At 49.2% G+C, this 14,970-nt stretch overlaps 1 protein-coding gene across 1 annotated transcript in view; it reads left to right on the forward strand.

Annotated features, from left to right (window-relative positions):
* The window catches only part of LOC142245470 (uncharacterized), an 80,732-nt gene that overhangs the window by 21,322 nt on the left and 44,440 nt on the right, over positions 1-14,970 (forward strand). Inside the window, 1 exon segment of the mRNA XM_075318196.1 lies at positions 9,287-11,236. Within this exon segment, the coding sequence (XP_075174311.1) occupies positions 9,287-11,236 (1,950 nt within the window).

A 14,970-nucleotide genomic window follows, 5' to 3' on the forward strand; every position in this document is an offset into this window, starting at 1 on the left:
GTGTCTCAGTTGAGAGCCAGGCTTGATGAAGCTACCACATGCTGTGTGATCGGAGCTGGCTCTGTGTGGAGTGAACACAGGCCAAGAGTGTGAGCCTAGGAGAACCTTACACAGATCCCTGCGGTTAATGGGGTCCTAAGGTAACAAGACTTTTTGATGCAAAGAATTTGTCTATATGCACCGGCTGTGATCCGAAAGAGACTTTGACAGTGGGAAATTGGATCTATTTATGCTGCAACAATAAATAGACTGTTGGTGTGAACATGCTGCTGCCTCACTGCCTCACGTTTTTGCCCAAGCAACGCTGCTACCTCACACTACAATCACCACAACCCGTGGGTGGCGTCACGAACTATCATCCCCCAAACCAAACACCCGCAACCCCACGTGTAGCGCCAACTCCCTTGCAGAGCGACGTGACCCCCGGTTCCGTGAGAGGCTCGAGCCACCATCCGGAGTACAAGCACAGATCCGAGCGGCTCGGCGGTTGCAGCCGAGCCCGCGGGGCGGTACACATCGACTCTTCTGGCGTCATGAACAGGATTGAACCAATCCAGTACCAGTGGAAGTGCGCCTTGTAGTCCCCGTCAGTGGCGTCCCGCTGAAAAATCTGAAGATCTGCCATCTTGGGCACGAAGAGTTCCCGCCCGAGCCGTCTTCCCTGAGCAGAAAGGGCGCGAAAGCGAAGCCCTACCCCCCGAGAGCGGAGCAGTGCAAAAAGCAAGTGAAGTGCTCAGAAAAGACCAAGGGGCGGCGGGTGAAGATCCGGCCTCATGTGACTGAGGGGATAAAGGGCAGGGACACCAGGACCCCGCCACCCGTCTTGTTCCTAGAACCCGAGCATACAACATGTCTGGCCCGTCCGACAGGCCCGAATTCCCGGAGCCCGCGCCTGGAGCATCGACGTGGGTGGAAGCCCGGACGACCCTCATGTTCTGTTGGCTGCAGGTTCAGGTGAGGTAACTGATGGAGCAGTGGACGGCCGAGATGGGGGAGATCGCCGTGGCCGTGCGGGCACTCGAGATGGGGGTGATTTTGGAGGAGACGGTGAGCGACCCACGCCCCTATGTCCTTGAGGGACCGGCCGCTGCGGCTGAAGGACCCGGTCTTCCCCCGATTCTCCTGTCACCCCCTCTGCTGCCCGTATCTGTCACTGTTGCTCCCCCGCTTGGTCTGCCGCCCCTGACACCGGCGGCGGAGTCCATCCCAGTTGCCCATAAGGACCCGCCCGTAGAAGCAGCCCGCGGGTGATCGTATGCACAGCCCTCACCCGTTCCGCTTCCATGGAAGGAGGGTTCCCGGAGGAATCCCGCTTCCGAGGAGGCCCTACTGTTCCCAGAAGCGACCACACCTGAAGAGGTCCCGGCCACGGCAGTCTGCCCGGCCAAGACGGAGGTGCCGGATACCCGGAAGCCCGCCCGGCAGGTAAAGCTGGCCGCTCCCCACACCCAGGCCTCGGCTGAAGCGGCGCAGGGTTGATGCTGCAGGGCAGCGCCCCAGGCCACGACACAGCGGGGTTCCCAAAAGAAGGTGCCAATCGTGGTTGGCACGGGGGAGCTCCAGCTGGGCCCGACCCGCGCGCGCCCAAAGGGCACGTAGACGCCTCGTATTGGGAGCGGCAGCAGAGCCAGCTAGGCCGAGAAATTGAGGCCCGGGAGAAGAGGAAGGCCGAGGTCCTGGCCCGCACGATCAAGGAGAAGGAGAACCTGAGGTGTGCCACCTTCCTTGTGCGAGGTACGAGGGCCAGGTCCGACGCTTTGACCCCGACAGGGGGTGGGGGTTCCTGTTTGAGCCCGGCTTGGAAAAAGAAGTGTTTGTGTCCCGACGGGACGTGTATCCCCACCTGCCTATGGGCCACCCGGACCATGACCTGATCCCCGGAGAGTTGGTCACCTACACCCGCCACTGTGGAGAGAGGGGCTGGTTTTCCCTGAGCGTGCAGAGAAGGGCACGGCATGAAGGCCCGAGGCGCTCCCAGACCCCTCCCCCACCATACAGCCCCGGAGTCACCGTCGAGGCGGAGTACGAAGTGGAGGATGAAAGTGCTGAAGATTAAGGCAGCGAATCCCCAGCTGCCATGTTGAAGTCCCCGTTGGGACCCCACTGCAAGTCCCCGTTGGGACCTACATTGTTTGTGGTAACGGAACCAGCTACTGAAGAGCCCGTCCCTGTTGGGACTTTTATTGCCCCCATTCTAAAGACAAGGCTGAGAACTAGCAAGCCACCCCATAACTTTTGGGCTTGTAAATAGTGCTCTTATTGCCCTTCCCGTGTAGCCGGTCTTCGGAGAGGCTGGTTGGAGGGAGGACCCGCAGCAGAGCAGGCTGGGGTCCGGTCACCATCAGAACCGGTGACCATCCTCCGGGTCAGGGGTCCCCTAGACGTGGGGCCTCTGAGTGACTGCCGGGTGCGAAGCAACGTACCCGTTCCCGCTTGGGTGGCCTGGCCAAGTTCCTGTTTCCAGACTGGGGAAAAGGGGTGCTGCCCACTTCTTAGGGGTAGCATCAGGGCAAGGTTGCTTGGGTGGGAAAGCGGAAGGACATGGACCCGTTCCCTTGTTATTAATAAAAATGTTTTGCAACGTTAAAAGTAATGTGCCTCCCGTAAGGGAAGAAAAACCAAGTATTCTTGAAAATGTAAATATGTTATTATAAATGTACATGTGTTTTATTATCTTTTTGCAGTTTACAACAAAAATAAACCGGAGATGGACGGGCAGCCCGCGGACGGTCTGCATTAAACCAAGGGGGAATGTGACGCCCTGGACTAGCCAGTTCGTCACAGGTAGTCACACACAACACCACTCTCCTCTTCCAGTTAGGTAACACCAGTCAAACACAAAAACCTTGTCACCACCCTCCAGGTTGGATGTCCACACCAGGGGGGGTGGAGCCAGGGGGTTGGCTCCACCCACCGAGGAGTTCACAGGCCTGGAGGCGGGAAAACACACAGTTGGAGTATGAGTCTAGTTCTAGAGCAGTGCAGTCAAGTTAAAGGGCAGACCTGAGCCCAGGCCTGCCATAGACTGTTCAGGTGGCTGGGTCGGAGCCCAGTCGCCATTGGCAAGGAGGCAGACAGTGGTGGCCGCCTGCAGGAGAATGGGAAGACGACCGGTGGAACCGTAAGGGACCGGGACAGGGTAGTGGCCCGCCGGAACCGAACCGGGGAACCAACTGGAGCACCAGGCAGGGTACTCAGACCCCGAACTAGGCTAGTAGCTACCTTTATAGTCGAATTAACTAATTGCGGCCTGAACCTCAGGGGTTCATTCCCACCTAAGTCCAGATTGAAGGCAACAGCCCAACCATTCCAGATAAGTGCCACCGTCAAAGGCAAGAGATCCAAAGGGCCAGCGTCTGCGGGCAAACGGGCTCCTACGACACTTACATGCTGGGGAGCGGACTACCGGTGTCTAGGCACAGGAATCATCATTCACACATAGAGGTGCAGGAGAAAGGCGGTAACCACCAACCTAATCTGGAAAAGCTGCAGCCGGCTGCGGGCCCCGTTCATCACTCCGTTTGGTTTACCGGCGACTCCAGTGTCTTGTGTCAGAGTGAGTACACCAGTGCCATCAGGCACCGCACCGCAACACTTCACCCTGCACCCCGACCCTCGCCTACCGGGCCCCGGGACCAACATCCCCTACCCACGGAGGGGTCAACACCTAGCTGCACCACTACACCGCTCCCGGGAGTCCCCATACCTTCACCGCAGCGGTGGTGTCTACAATCACCACAACCCGTGGGTGGCGTCACGAACTATCATCCCCCAAACCAAACACCCGCATCCCCGCATGTAGCGCCAACTCCCTTGCAGAGCGACGTGACCCCCGGGTCCATGAGAGGCTCGAGCCACCACCCGCAGTACGAGCATGGATCCGAGCGGCTCGGCGGTCGCAGCCAAGCCCGCGGGGCGGTACATGTGCACACTGACTAAATAGTGGTTTGGCGCCAGACCAGGTCTAATATATACTATGCAGCAGCCATTGCTGCACTACTGTTTGTGTATTTCTGCTAGCAAGTGGTAACCCCGGGTTACTTTTCTTTGTTACTGATATGAGTGGGGGAAGGGCGGGAAATTAGAGTTTCTGATAAGATTGCTAATTGGTGTGCTGGTCCAGGGACAGCTCATTCATACACCCAGTGATTTACACCTTGTAGTGTTTCCAGAAGTTCCTGGTTAGGTAAACTGTTCCTGTTGGCTCCTGTCTTATTGGAGTCAGTCCTTAGCCCAACACGCTGATCCCGGTTCAGTACATTTCTTTGTGTTAACATTTGCTTTACATCCCCATTGCCTTTATCGGGTTTGCGTTTAAACCTAGTCTGGTCTCGTTCCTCGTTCGTGACCCGCTATATCCTGGGACTAACCTCATACCTCCCAACCGTCCCGGATACAGCGGGACTTTCACGCTTTATGTTGTTTGTCCCGTTGCCACGGGCGGGACGGCCGGCTCCCAGGCTCCGCCCACCCACTCTCTCTCCGCCTCCCTGCTTTTCCCTCCTACCATCCCAGTAGACGTGGCATAACAGAGAGGAGCGCTGTGCTGCTGCTGCTGGTACAGTAAAATCTCCCCAGCGCTGATTTCCCTCCCTCCCCCCTCCCTCACCCCCGGCCGGAGCCTGTCTGTGCGGTCGGCCGGCCGCCTGTCCGTGCGGTCGGCCGGCCGCCTGTCTGTGCGGGCGCCCCCCCCGCCGCCTGTCTGTGGTTTTGCTGAATGGGTGTGGATGGGGAGTGGATATGGGCGTGACTGTGAAATGGGTGTGGTTAGGGGGCGTGGCCTAAAAATTTGCCGCAGCGCGCTACACGCGCCGCAAACTTTGTCCCTCTTTTCCTTCTTCAAAAGTTGGGAGGTATGCTAACCTCTCCGTTTCACAACTAGTCCGCCCTCTTATCAACGCTCTTCTCAATGTCCCAGCATTCCAGTCATGCGCAGTAGACCTCTATGAAGCTGAGACGCGTACACCCGGCTTCATACTCCATACTCCATTCATACATCGCATGACCAGAAGTGTTGGGTATTCAGAAATGCGGTCACAGCAAACACAGGTACGCGCGGCACTGCTGGTGATCCTTACTTGAATAGCATGTTAGTACGCCCCTGTTGGCATACTAACATGCTAAGAGGGCGGACTAGTCAGGGGATATAACGCCCTTGAGACTCATTAACATAAGATAAAAGATCTTTAGAAATACTTTTTCTGAATCTGAAGATCTCTTTATCTCTGCTAGTGTATACAGGGACAATTAAGGCCACGTCACACTAAGCAACATCGCTGCTAAGGAACAACTTTTGTGACGTAGCAGCGATGTTGCTAGTGATGTCGCTGTGTTTGACATCCAGCAACAACCTGGCCCCTGCTGTGAGGTCGTTGGTTGTTGCTGAATGTCCTGGGCCATTTTTTAGTTGTTGCTCTCCCGCTGTGAAGCACACATCGCTGTGTGTGACAGCGAGACAGCAACAACTAAATGTGCAGGCAGCAGGAGGAGCCGGCTTCTGCGGACGCTGGTAACCACGGTAAACATTGGGTAACCAAGAAGCCCTTACCTTGGTTACCCGATATTTACCTTCGTTACCAGCGTCCGCCGCTCTCAGCTGTCAGTGCCGGCTCCCTGCTCTCTGCACACGTAGCCACAGTACACATCGGGTAATTAACCCGATGTGTATTGTGGCTATATGTGCAGTTAACAGGGAGCCGGCACTGGCAGTGTGACAGCGGCGGACGCTGGTAACGAAGGTAAATATCGAGTAACCAAGGTAAGGACTCCTTGGTTACCCGATGTTTACCGTGGTTACCAGCGTCCGCAGAAGCCGGCTCCTGCTGCCTGCACACGTAGCAGAGTACACATCGGGTAATTAACCCGATGTGTACTGTGGCTAGGTGTGCAGGGAGCCAGCGCTAAGCGGTCTGCACTGGTAACCAAGGTAAATATCGGGTTGGTTACCCGATATTTACCTTAGTTACCAAGCGCAGCATCGCTTCCACGCGGCGCTGGGGGCTGGTCACTGGTTGCTGGTGAGATCTGCCTGTGTGACAGCTCACCAGCAACCCGTGTAGCGATGCTCTAGCGATCCCTGCCAGGTCAGGTTGCTGGTGGGATCGCTGGAGCGTCGCTTAGTGTGACATCTCACCAGCGACCTCCTAGCAACTTACCAGCGATCCCTATCAGGTTGTATCGTTGTTGGGATCGCTGGTAAGTTGTTAGTGTGACTGGGCCTTTAGGCAGGGATTTGCAATATGCACCCAGAACTGCTCATGGTTTTGGGTGCATATTGCACCTGACAGGTTCCCTTTTTAACAACTACGTGTTAGACCACTGCAGCATATACATGAACCTTAACCCTTTCACTGCCAGAAGACATTTTAATGCGCTCCAACTCAGGGTAAATGACGAGCAGACACAGAAAGGGATCTGCAATCAACAACACAGCCTTATGTGTGCTGCGATGCCATCGCTTCCTAATACACAAACATATGGCTCCTCCACCCTGCACTGTGCTGCAATGCCATTGCTTCCTAATACACGAACATATGGCTCCTCCACCCTGCACTGTGCAACTTGAGGTAGTCACCGAGGCAGTGCAAGGAGCTGTAACAATCACTTCTCAGAGAGAGACGTCTGATACAACCCTCTACTGTCCCTGAAGACTGAAAGAGACCGGCTGCAGGGAGAATATAAGGGTGGTGTCACACACAGCGACGACGACAACGACATCGCTGCTACGTCATTTTCTGTGACATTGCAGCGACGTCCCGTCGTTGTCGCTGTGTGTGACATCCAGCAACGACCTGGCCCCTGCTGTGAGGTCGCCGGTCGTTGCTGAATGTCCAGCTTCATTTTTTGGTCGTCGCTCTCCCGCTGTGACGCACACATCGCTGTGTGTGACAGCGAGAGAGCGACGAAATGAAGCGAGCAGGGAGCAGGAGCCAGCATCTGGCAGCTGCGGTAAGCTGTAACCAGGGTAAACATCGGGTAATCAAGGGAAGACCTTTCCCTAGTTACCCGATATTTACCTTCGTTACCAGCCTCCGCCGCTCTCGCTGCTAGTGCTGGCTCCTGCTCTCTGCACATGTAGCTGCAGTACACATCGGGTAATTAACCCGATGTGTACTGTAGCTAGGAGTGCAGGGAGCCAGCGCTAAGCGGTGTGCACTGGTAACCAAGGTAAATATCGGGTTGGTTACCCGATATTTACCTTAGTTACCAAGCGCAGCATCGCTTCCACGCGGCGCTGGGGGCTGGTCACTGGTTGCTGGTGAGATCTGCCTGTGTGACAGCTCACCAGCAACCCGTGTAGCGATGCTCCAGCGATCCCTGCCAGGTCCGGTTGCTGGTGGGATCGCTGGAGCGTCGCTTAGTGTGACATCTCACCAGCGACCTCCTAGCAACTTACCAGCGATCCCTATCAGGTTGTATCGTTGTTGGGATCGCTGGTAAGTTGTTAGGCAGGGATTTGCAATATGCACCCAGAACTGCTCATGGTTTTGGGTGCATATTGCACCTGACAGGTTCCCTTTTTAACAACTACGTGTTAGACCACTGCAGCATATACATGAACCTTAACCCTTTCACTGCCAGAAGACATTTTAATACGCTCCAACTCAGGGTAAATGACGAGCAGACACAGAAAGGGATCTGCGATCAACAACACAGCCTTATGTGTGCTGCGATGCCATCGCTTCCTAATACACAAACATATGGCTCCTCCACCCTGCATATGGCTCCTCCACCCTGCACTGTGCTGCAATGCCATTGCTTCCTAATACACGAACATATGGCTCCTCCACCCTGCACTGTGCAACTTGAGGTAGTCACCGAGGCAGTGCAAGGAGCTGTAACAATCACTGCTCAGAGAGAGACGTCTGATACAACCCTCTACTGTCCCTGAAGACTGAAAGAGACCGGCTGCAGGGAGAATATAAGGGTGGTGTCACACACAGCGACGACGACAACGACATCGCTGCTACGTCATTTTCTGTGACATTGCAGCGACGTCCCGTCGCTGTCGCTGTGTGTGACATCCAGCAACGACCTGGCCCCTGCTGCGAGGTCGCCGGTCGTTGCTGAATGTCCAGCTTCATTTTTTGGTCGTCGCTCTCCCGCTGTGACGCACACATCGCTGTGTGTGACAGCGAGAGAGCGACGAAATGAAGCGAGCAGGGAGCAGGAGCCGGCATCTGGCAGCTGCGGTAAGCTGTAACCAGGGTAAACATCGGGTAATCAAGGGAAGACCTTTCCCTAGTTACCCGATATTTACCTTCGTTACCAGCCTCCGCCGCTCTCGCTGCTAGTGCCGGCTCCTGCTCTCTGCACATGTAGCTGCAGTACACATCAGGTAATTAACCCGATGTGTACTGTAGCTAGGAGTGCAGGGAGCCAGCGCTAAGCAGTGTGCGCGGCTCCCTGCTCTCTGCACATGTAGCTGCAGTACACATCGGGTAATTAACCCGATGTGTACTGTAGCTAGGAGAGCAGGGAGCCAGCGCTAAGCAGTGTGCGCGGCTCCCTGCTTTCTGCACATGTAGCTGCAGTACATATCGGGTAATTAACCCGATGTGTACTGTAGCTAGGAGTGCAGGGAGCCAGCGCTAAGCGCGGCTCCCTGCTCTCTGCACATGTAGCTGCAGTACACATCGGGTAATTAACCCGATGTGTACTGTAGCTAGGAGTGCAGGGAGCCAGCGCTAAGCGCGGCTCCCTGCTCTCTGCACATGTAGCACAGCGACGCGTGTCGTTATGATTGCTGCTGCTTCTGCTTTGTTTGACAGCTAAGCAGCGATCATAACAGCGACTTACAAGGTCGCTGTTATGTCACAGAAAATGGTGACGTAACAGCGACGTCGCTGTCGCTATGTGTGAACCCAGCTTTACTGATATAAGAAGTTTATTGAGGCTCATTAACTTTCATTTTGATGTATACTGATGGTTTTTCTGTTCTCTTATCCATTTTTATATTGCAGAACATTCTCTATTTATACAAAGGGATACGTTGCCAACAACGATAATTTTTACGCCAGTATAAAATATTCAATCAATGACAAATGCTTTATTGTTTGACATGTGATGTTTGCATTGAACAGTGATCAGTAATCCACATTACAATTGATTTCCTAGGCAATCATCACATTTTTTTAATGACACTTTAGACAGTTATTAATAGAATGTTACATACAATTTCTATGACATTTTTTACTTTTTCTTAAATTTCTAATTTTCATATTTAGATTACTATAATTTTTAAGTTTATTTTGTTTAAAAGTCAAATTTGTTTTCTTCTTGGCAGATGACTGTACCAGCACCTCCGAAGGACATCTGATACCTTCATATTTTAAAGCAGATGATTGTAGCATCACACAAGATACATATGAAGAGCATGGAAACATTTCAAATATACTCTCAGCCAATCATAGGAAAGAACTATCATCTGATCCTGTTAAAGAACTATCTCCTAATCCATCAAACACTGTTAAGCAAAACAATAGTGTCAGAAGTGTGAAAGATCAAACAGCACACACAAGGTTGAAGACAATTTCATGCTCAGAATGTGAGAAATGTTTTACAGATAAAAAGAAATTTGCTAATCATTGGAGAATTCACGTAGGAGTGAAACCATTTTCATGCTCGGAATGTGGGAAATGTTTTGATTTCAAATCTCATCTTCTTGCACATGAGAGAATTCACACAGGGGAGAAACCATTTTCGTGCTCAGAATGTGGGAAATGTTTTATTAGCAAATCTTATCTTCATACACATGAGAGAATTCACACAGGGGAGAAGCCATTTTCATGCTCAGAATGTGGGAAATGTTTTATTAGGAAAGATTCTCTTCTTAAACATGAGAGAATTCACACAGGTGAGAAGCCATTTTCATGCTCAGAATGTGGGAAATGTTTTAATGTCAGATGTCTTCTTCTTAGACATGAGAGAATTCACATAGGGGAGAAGCCATTTTCATGTTCAGAATGTGGGAAATGTTTTAATAAGAAATGTTCTCTCCTCAACCATGAGAGAATTCACACAGGGGAGAAGCCATTTTCATGTTCAGAATGTGGTAAATGTTTTAAAGACAAATCTCATCTTCTTAGACATGAGAGAATTCACACAGGGGAGAAGCCTGTTTCTTGCTCAGAATGTGATAAATGGTTTGCAAATAGTTCTTCTCTTCTTATACATGAGAAAATTCACACAGGGGAGAAGCAATTTTCATGTTCAGAATGTGGGAAATGTTTTATTAGGAAAGATTCTCTTCTTGCACATGAGAGAATTCACACAGGGGAGAAGCCATTTTCATGTTCAGAATGTGGGAAATGTTTTGCTCAAAAGTCAGCTCTTTTTCTACACGAGAGATGTCACACAGGGGAGAAGCCATTTTCATGTTCGGAATGTGGGAAATGTTTTACACATAGATTTTCTCTTCTTAGACATGAGAGAATTCACACAGGGGAGAAGCCATTTTCATGCTCAGAATGTGGGAAATATTTTACAGATAGATCTTCTCTTCTTAGACATGAGAAAATTCACACAGGGGAGAAGCCATTTTCATGTTCAGAATGTGGTAAATGTTTTAAAGACAAATCTCATCTTCTTAGACATGAGAGAATTCACACAGGGGAGAAGCCTGTTTCTTGCTCAGAATGTGACAAATGGTTTACAAATAGTTCTTCTCTTCTTATACATGAGAAAATTCACACAGGGGAGAAGCAATTTTCATGTTCAGAATGTGGGAAATGTTTTATTAGGAAAGATTCTCTTCTTGCACATGAGAGAATTCACACAGGGGAGAAGCCATTTTCATGTTCAGAATGTGGGAAATGTTTTGCTCAAAAGTCAGCTCTTTTTCTACACGAGAGATGTCACACAGGGGAGAAGCCATTTTCATGTTCGGAATGTGGGAAATGTTTTACACATAGATTTTCTCTTCTTAGACATGAGAGAATTCACACAGGGGAGAAGCCATTTTCATGCTCAGAATGTGGGAAATATTTTACACATAGATCTTCTCTTCTTAGACATGAGAGAATTCACACAGGGGAGAAGCCATTTTCATGCTCAGAATGTGGGAAATATTTTACACATAGATCTTCTCTTCTTAGACATGAGAAAATTCACACAGGGGAGAAGCCATTTTCATGCTCAGAATGTGAGAAATGTTTTGCTCAGAAGTCAGCTCTTTTTCTACACGAGAGATGTCACACAGGGGAGAAGCCATTTTCATGTTCAGAATGTGGGAAATGTTTTAATAGGAAATGTTCTCTTCTTATACATGAGAGATGTCACACAGGGGAGAAGCCATTTCCTTGCTCAGAATGTGGGAAATGTTTTATTAGGAAATTACACCTTGTTAGACATCAAAGAACTCACACTGGTAAGAAGACATTTTAACCCCTTGGTGACAAAACCCAATTTCTTTTTGTTATCTGACAATGGTTTTTTAACTGCTGTGTTGTATTTTGTTAGCTATACATTTAAGTCGATATGTTTGGCTTTTATGTATAAACGAAAAGATTCCAATATTCAAACTTTGTATGTTTATACCCATAAAACAAATGACTATACTGCATAAAACAAGTTAATGCATAACATTTACCGTCTGTCTACTACATCAGCCTAAGGGTGCTTTTATACTGAATTCCTCTCCCCGTTCAGTGGTCCTGTCGAGGCCTCCGTCCAAACACCCCCCCCCCCAAACAAAACGGGATTTGGACGTATGTGCTGATGGGGGTCACTGATTATACTGGAGGTTGACACCCAGACACAGTCTACTACAGCTGGGCGTCAGCCTCCAATAGGTCTATACTCCCGAAAATGGTGTGTGACAGAGCACACTGGGATTCCGTCGGTGCATATGTCCGAATCCTGATTTGCGGGGGATTCAGACGGAAGCTCCGAATGGACCAATGAACGGGGAGAGGATCGCAGTGTGAAAGCACCCTTATCCTTCAAATGTCGTTTTATTTTGCCAAAAGGATTGAACATTTAGCAGCAAGTTTTAGTTTTGATTATTTTAGGGCAATTTACACAACTTATTTTTTAGGGACCTATTAGTTTTGAAGTGACTTTGAGGGGCCTATGTATTGGAAATTTCCTTAAAGGGATATCACTGTAAAAATACCACCCCACACAGTATACAAAACTGCTTTCAGGAAGTTTAACCCTTCGGGTGCTTCATAACAAATAATGCAAGATGGAATTATTGGAATGAAAACTGTGGGACTATCATTATGTGTGGGGAGGCAGTGGATGCCCTACAGTGGTGTGGGGGGCATCATATAGTGTGTGGGGGCTGTAGGGGCAACAATCATTCTCTATGCGGAGGACTGTGGGGACCACCATCACCAGGACCTCTATCATACTGTGTGAGGGGCCTGGGGTGGTAACCATCATATACTGTGTGTGGGGGGCTGTAGTGCTTATGTCAACATTTTCTGAGATCCATACCATTTTCATTTTTTAGGTTGTTAGAGCTGTGCAGGTGCTTATTTTTGGCGTCCTGAGCTGATGTGGTTTTATTTTTACCATTTCGGGGTAAATACAATGTTTTCATCACTTATTGCATTTGTTTGCTGGAGCCAAAAAAAAATAAAAACTGGTATTTAGATTTAACCCTATCAGTGAGTGCCATAATTAATATAATATTTTGACAGACCATACTTTTGTGGATGTGGTTTTTTTTTTCTCTATTTTTATTGTGGGAAAAGAAGGGTGATTCATATTAACTTTATGATTTTAAAAATATATATATTTTGTTTACTGTATTCAGTAGTTCCATTAGGGTAATTAATGCTCCATCAGCCGATTGCTTGTACTAAAGGATTGCTGTATATAGCAAAAATAATTATCTGATGAACGCTAGCCATGGATTGCCTTTCTTAGCAGTACCTTTTTGACAGGCACGGTGACCTTTATAGATCCCCAGTTAACATGATAAACCATCGGCGTACCGTGATTGTGTATTGGGTGGGACAATAACCAAGTGCCTCTCAGCCATGCATTGTACAGTCCCTGACAGAAGTTCTGTTGCTTATCCATGTTATGTAAATAAAAGCTTATAACTGACTTTAATTCATCCATTGGTTTTATAAATTACTCTTTTTAAAGCTGAAACCTTCCCAAATTTGGTTTAGGTTATGAAAATAAACTTGACGCAAAGCTGAAATATTATTTAATGAACACAGAAAGGTCAGATTTTGGCAAGACAAAAGTTTTGTCGCCTACAGAAAGTAATGTGAAATTCAAACAAATAATTACCTTCTAATACAAAGATATGTTCCATAACATTGGTGAATGAAGTTGTGGTGCTATTAGAGCCATATTTAATGTGAATTCCATGAGCTTGAAAGACTGCATCCATGCGGTTCAACAATTATTCATACAACTTATTGATGAAGTCATCAGGAATAGCAAAGAATGCAGTCTTACATGCCTCCCAGAGTTCATCTAGATTCTTTGGTTTTGTCTTCCAAGCTTCCTCTTTCATCCTACCCCAAACATGCTCAATGATGTTCATGTCTGGTGACTTGGCTAGCCAGTCCTTGAGCATCTTGATCTTCTTTGCCAGGAGGAACTTTGTTGTAGAGATGGATGTATGAGATGGAGCACCATCCTGCTGCAGAATTTGACCCCTTTTATGATTGGGAATGTAAGAGGTAGCTAGTACTTCTTGATATTTTAGGCGATTGATATTGACTTCCACCTTGCAAATGTTTCGCACACCCCCATACTGAATGTAACCCCAGGCCATGATCTTTCCACCACCAAACTTAACTGTTTTCTGGATCCATACGAGCTCCAGTAGGTCTCCTGCAGTATTTGCGGCGGCTGTGGTGTAATTCAACTGAAGATTCATCAGAGAAATCCACCTTCTGCCACTTTTCCAGCGTCCATCTGTTTAGCAGGCTGTGGGATTTGGTAAATACCACACGTTTTTTAATTGCCTTTTGTTTAGTGCTGGCTTCTGGGCACTGATTCAACCATGGAGGCCATTTCGAGACAGAATCCTACAAACTGTTCTAGTTGACACAGGGACTTGAGGTGACCAGGCCTGTTGGAGCTCTGCTGCAGTGGAAAATGATACAAAACAATCACTGATCTCGGGGAGACCAGCTAAAGAAAACACTGCCGGCAGCCAGCGAGGGCGCTCAATACAGTGAAATTCTAGGTACATTGCCCCCTGGGAAATATGCAAATTAAAAAAGTCCGTGGAGCCTCTGTTAGGAGTCTCGACACAGAAACCAGCCAGATATCCCTCCGGGAAGGACCCAGCCAAGCAGTAGCTCTTTTTGTCATATCTTTAAACTTGTCAAAAAGTTGGATATTGACTAAAAGGGCCACTTCATATGGTGGTTATGGTGGTCTCCTAAAAAGAGTCACTCCATGGCTGGGTCCTTCCCGGAGGGATATCTGGCTGGTTTCTGTGTCGAGACTCCTAACAGAGGCTCCACGGACTTTTTTGATTTGCAGTGGAAAATGGGCTGGCTTTCGATTTTCTAAGCATCAAACGTTCCTCCTGAACAGTTGTCTTGCGGGGTCTACCGAACCTGGGCTTGTCAAAAACATCTCCAATCTCTTCAAATCTTTTTTTAATTCTTTGTACTTGACACTGAAACACACACACACACACAACATAATTCCCATATTCATAACATCCAGCAGATGCCAGCTGTGATACACAGCCAACATCTTTCTGTAAGGCTGGGTCACACAAGTTTTCTCATGCAAGAGAATCATATCACAAGTGAGGAGAAGATGGAGAACTGTTGTTAGTGTCGGGGTAAACCTGAAAGCAGGGCCGCCATCAGGGCATTACTAGTGGAACTCCTGTAGCGGGCCCTGTGAGCAGCAGGCAGGAGGAGGGGCCCGGACATGGCGAGAGGCCCCTCCCCTTTCATGCCTCTGCTCCCCGGGCCCCAGCGCAGGGGGCGTTGACAGTACACTTCGCAGGGCGGGCTGGTCGTGCAGTGAGAAACC

Source organism: Anomaloglossus baeobatrachus, chromosome 7 (assembly GCF_048569485.1).
Source record: "Anomaloglossus baeobatrachus isolate aAnoBae1 chromosome 7, aAnoBae1.hap1, whole genome shotgun sequence".
Taxonomy (NCBI): domain Eukaryota; kingdom Metazoa; phylum Chordata; class Amphibia; order Anura; family Aromobatidae; genus Anomaloglossus; species Anomaloglossus baeobatrachus.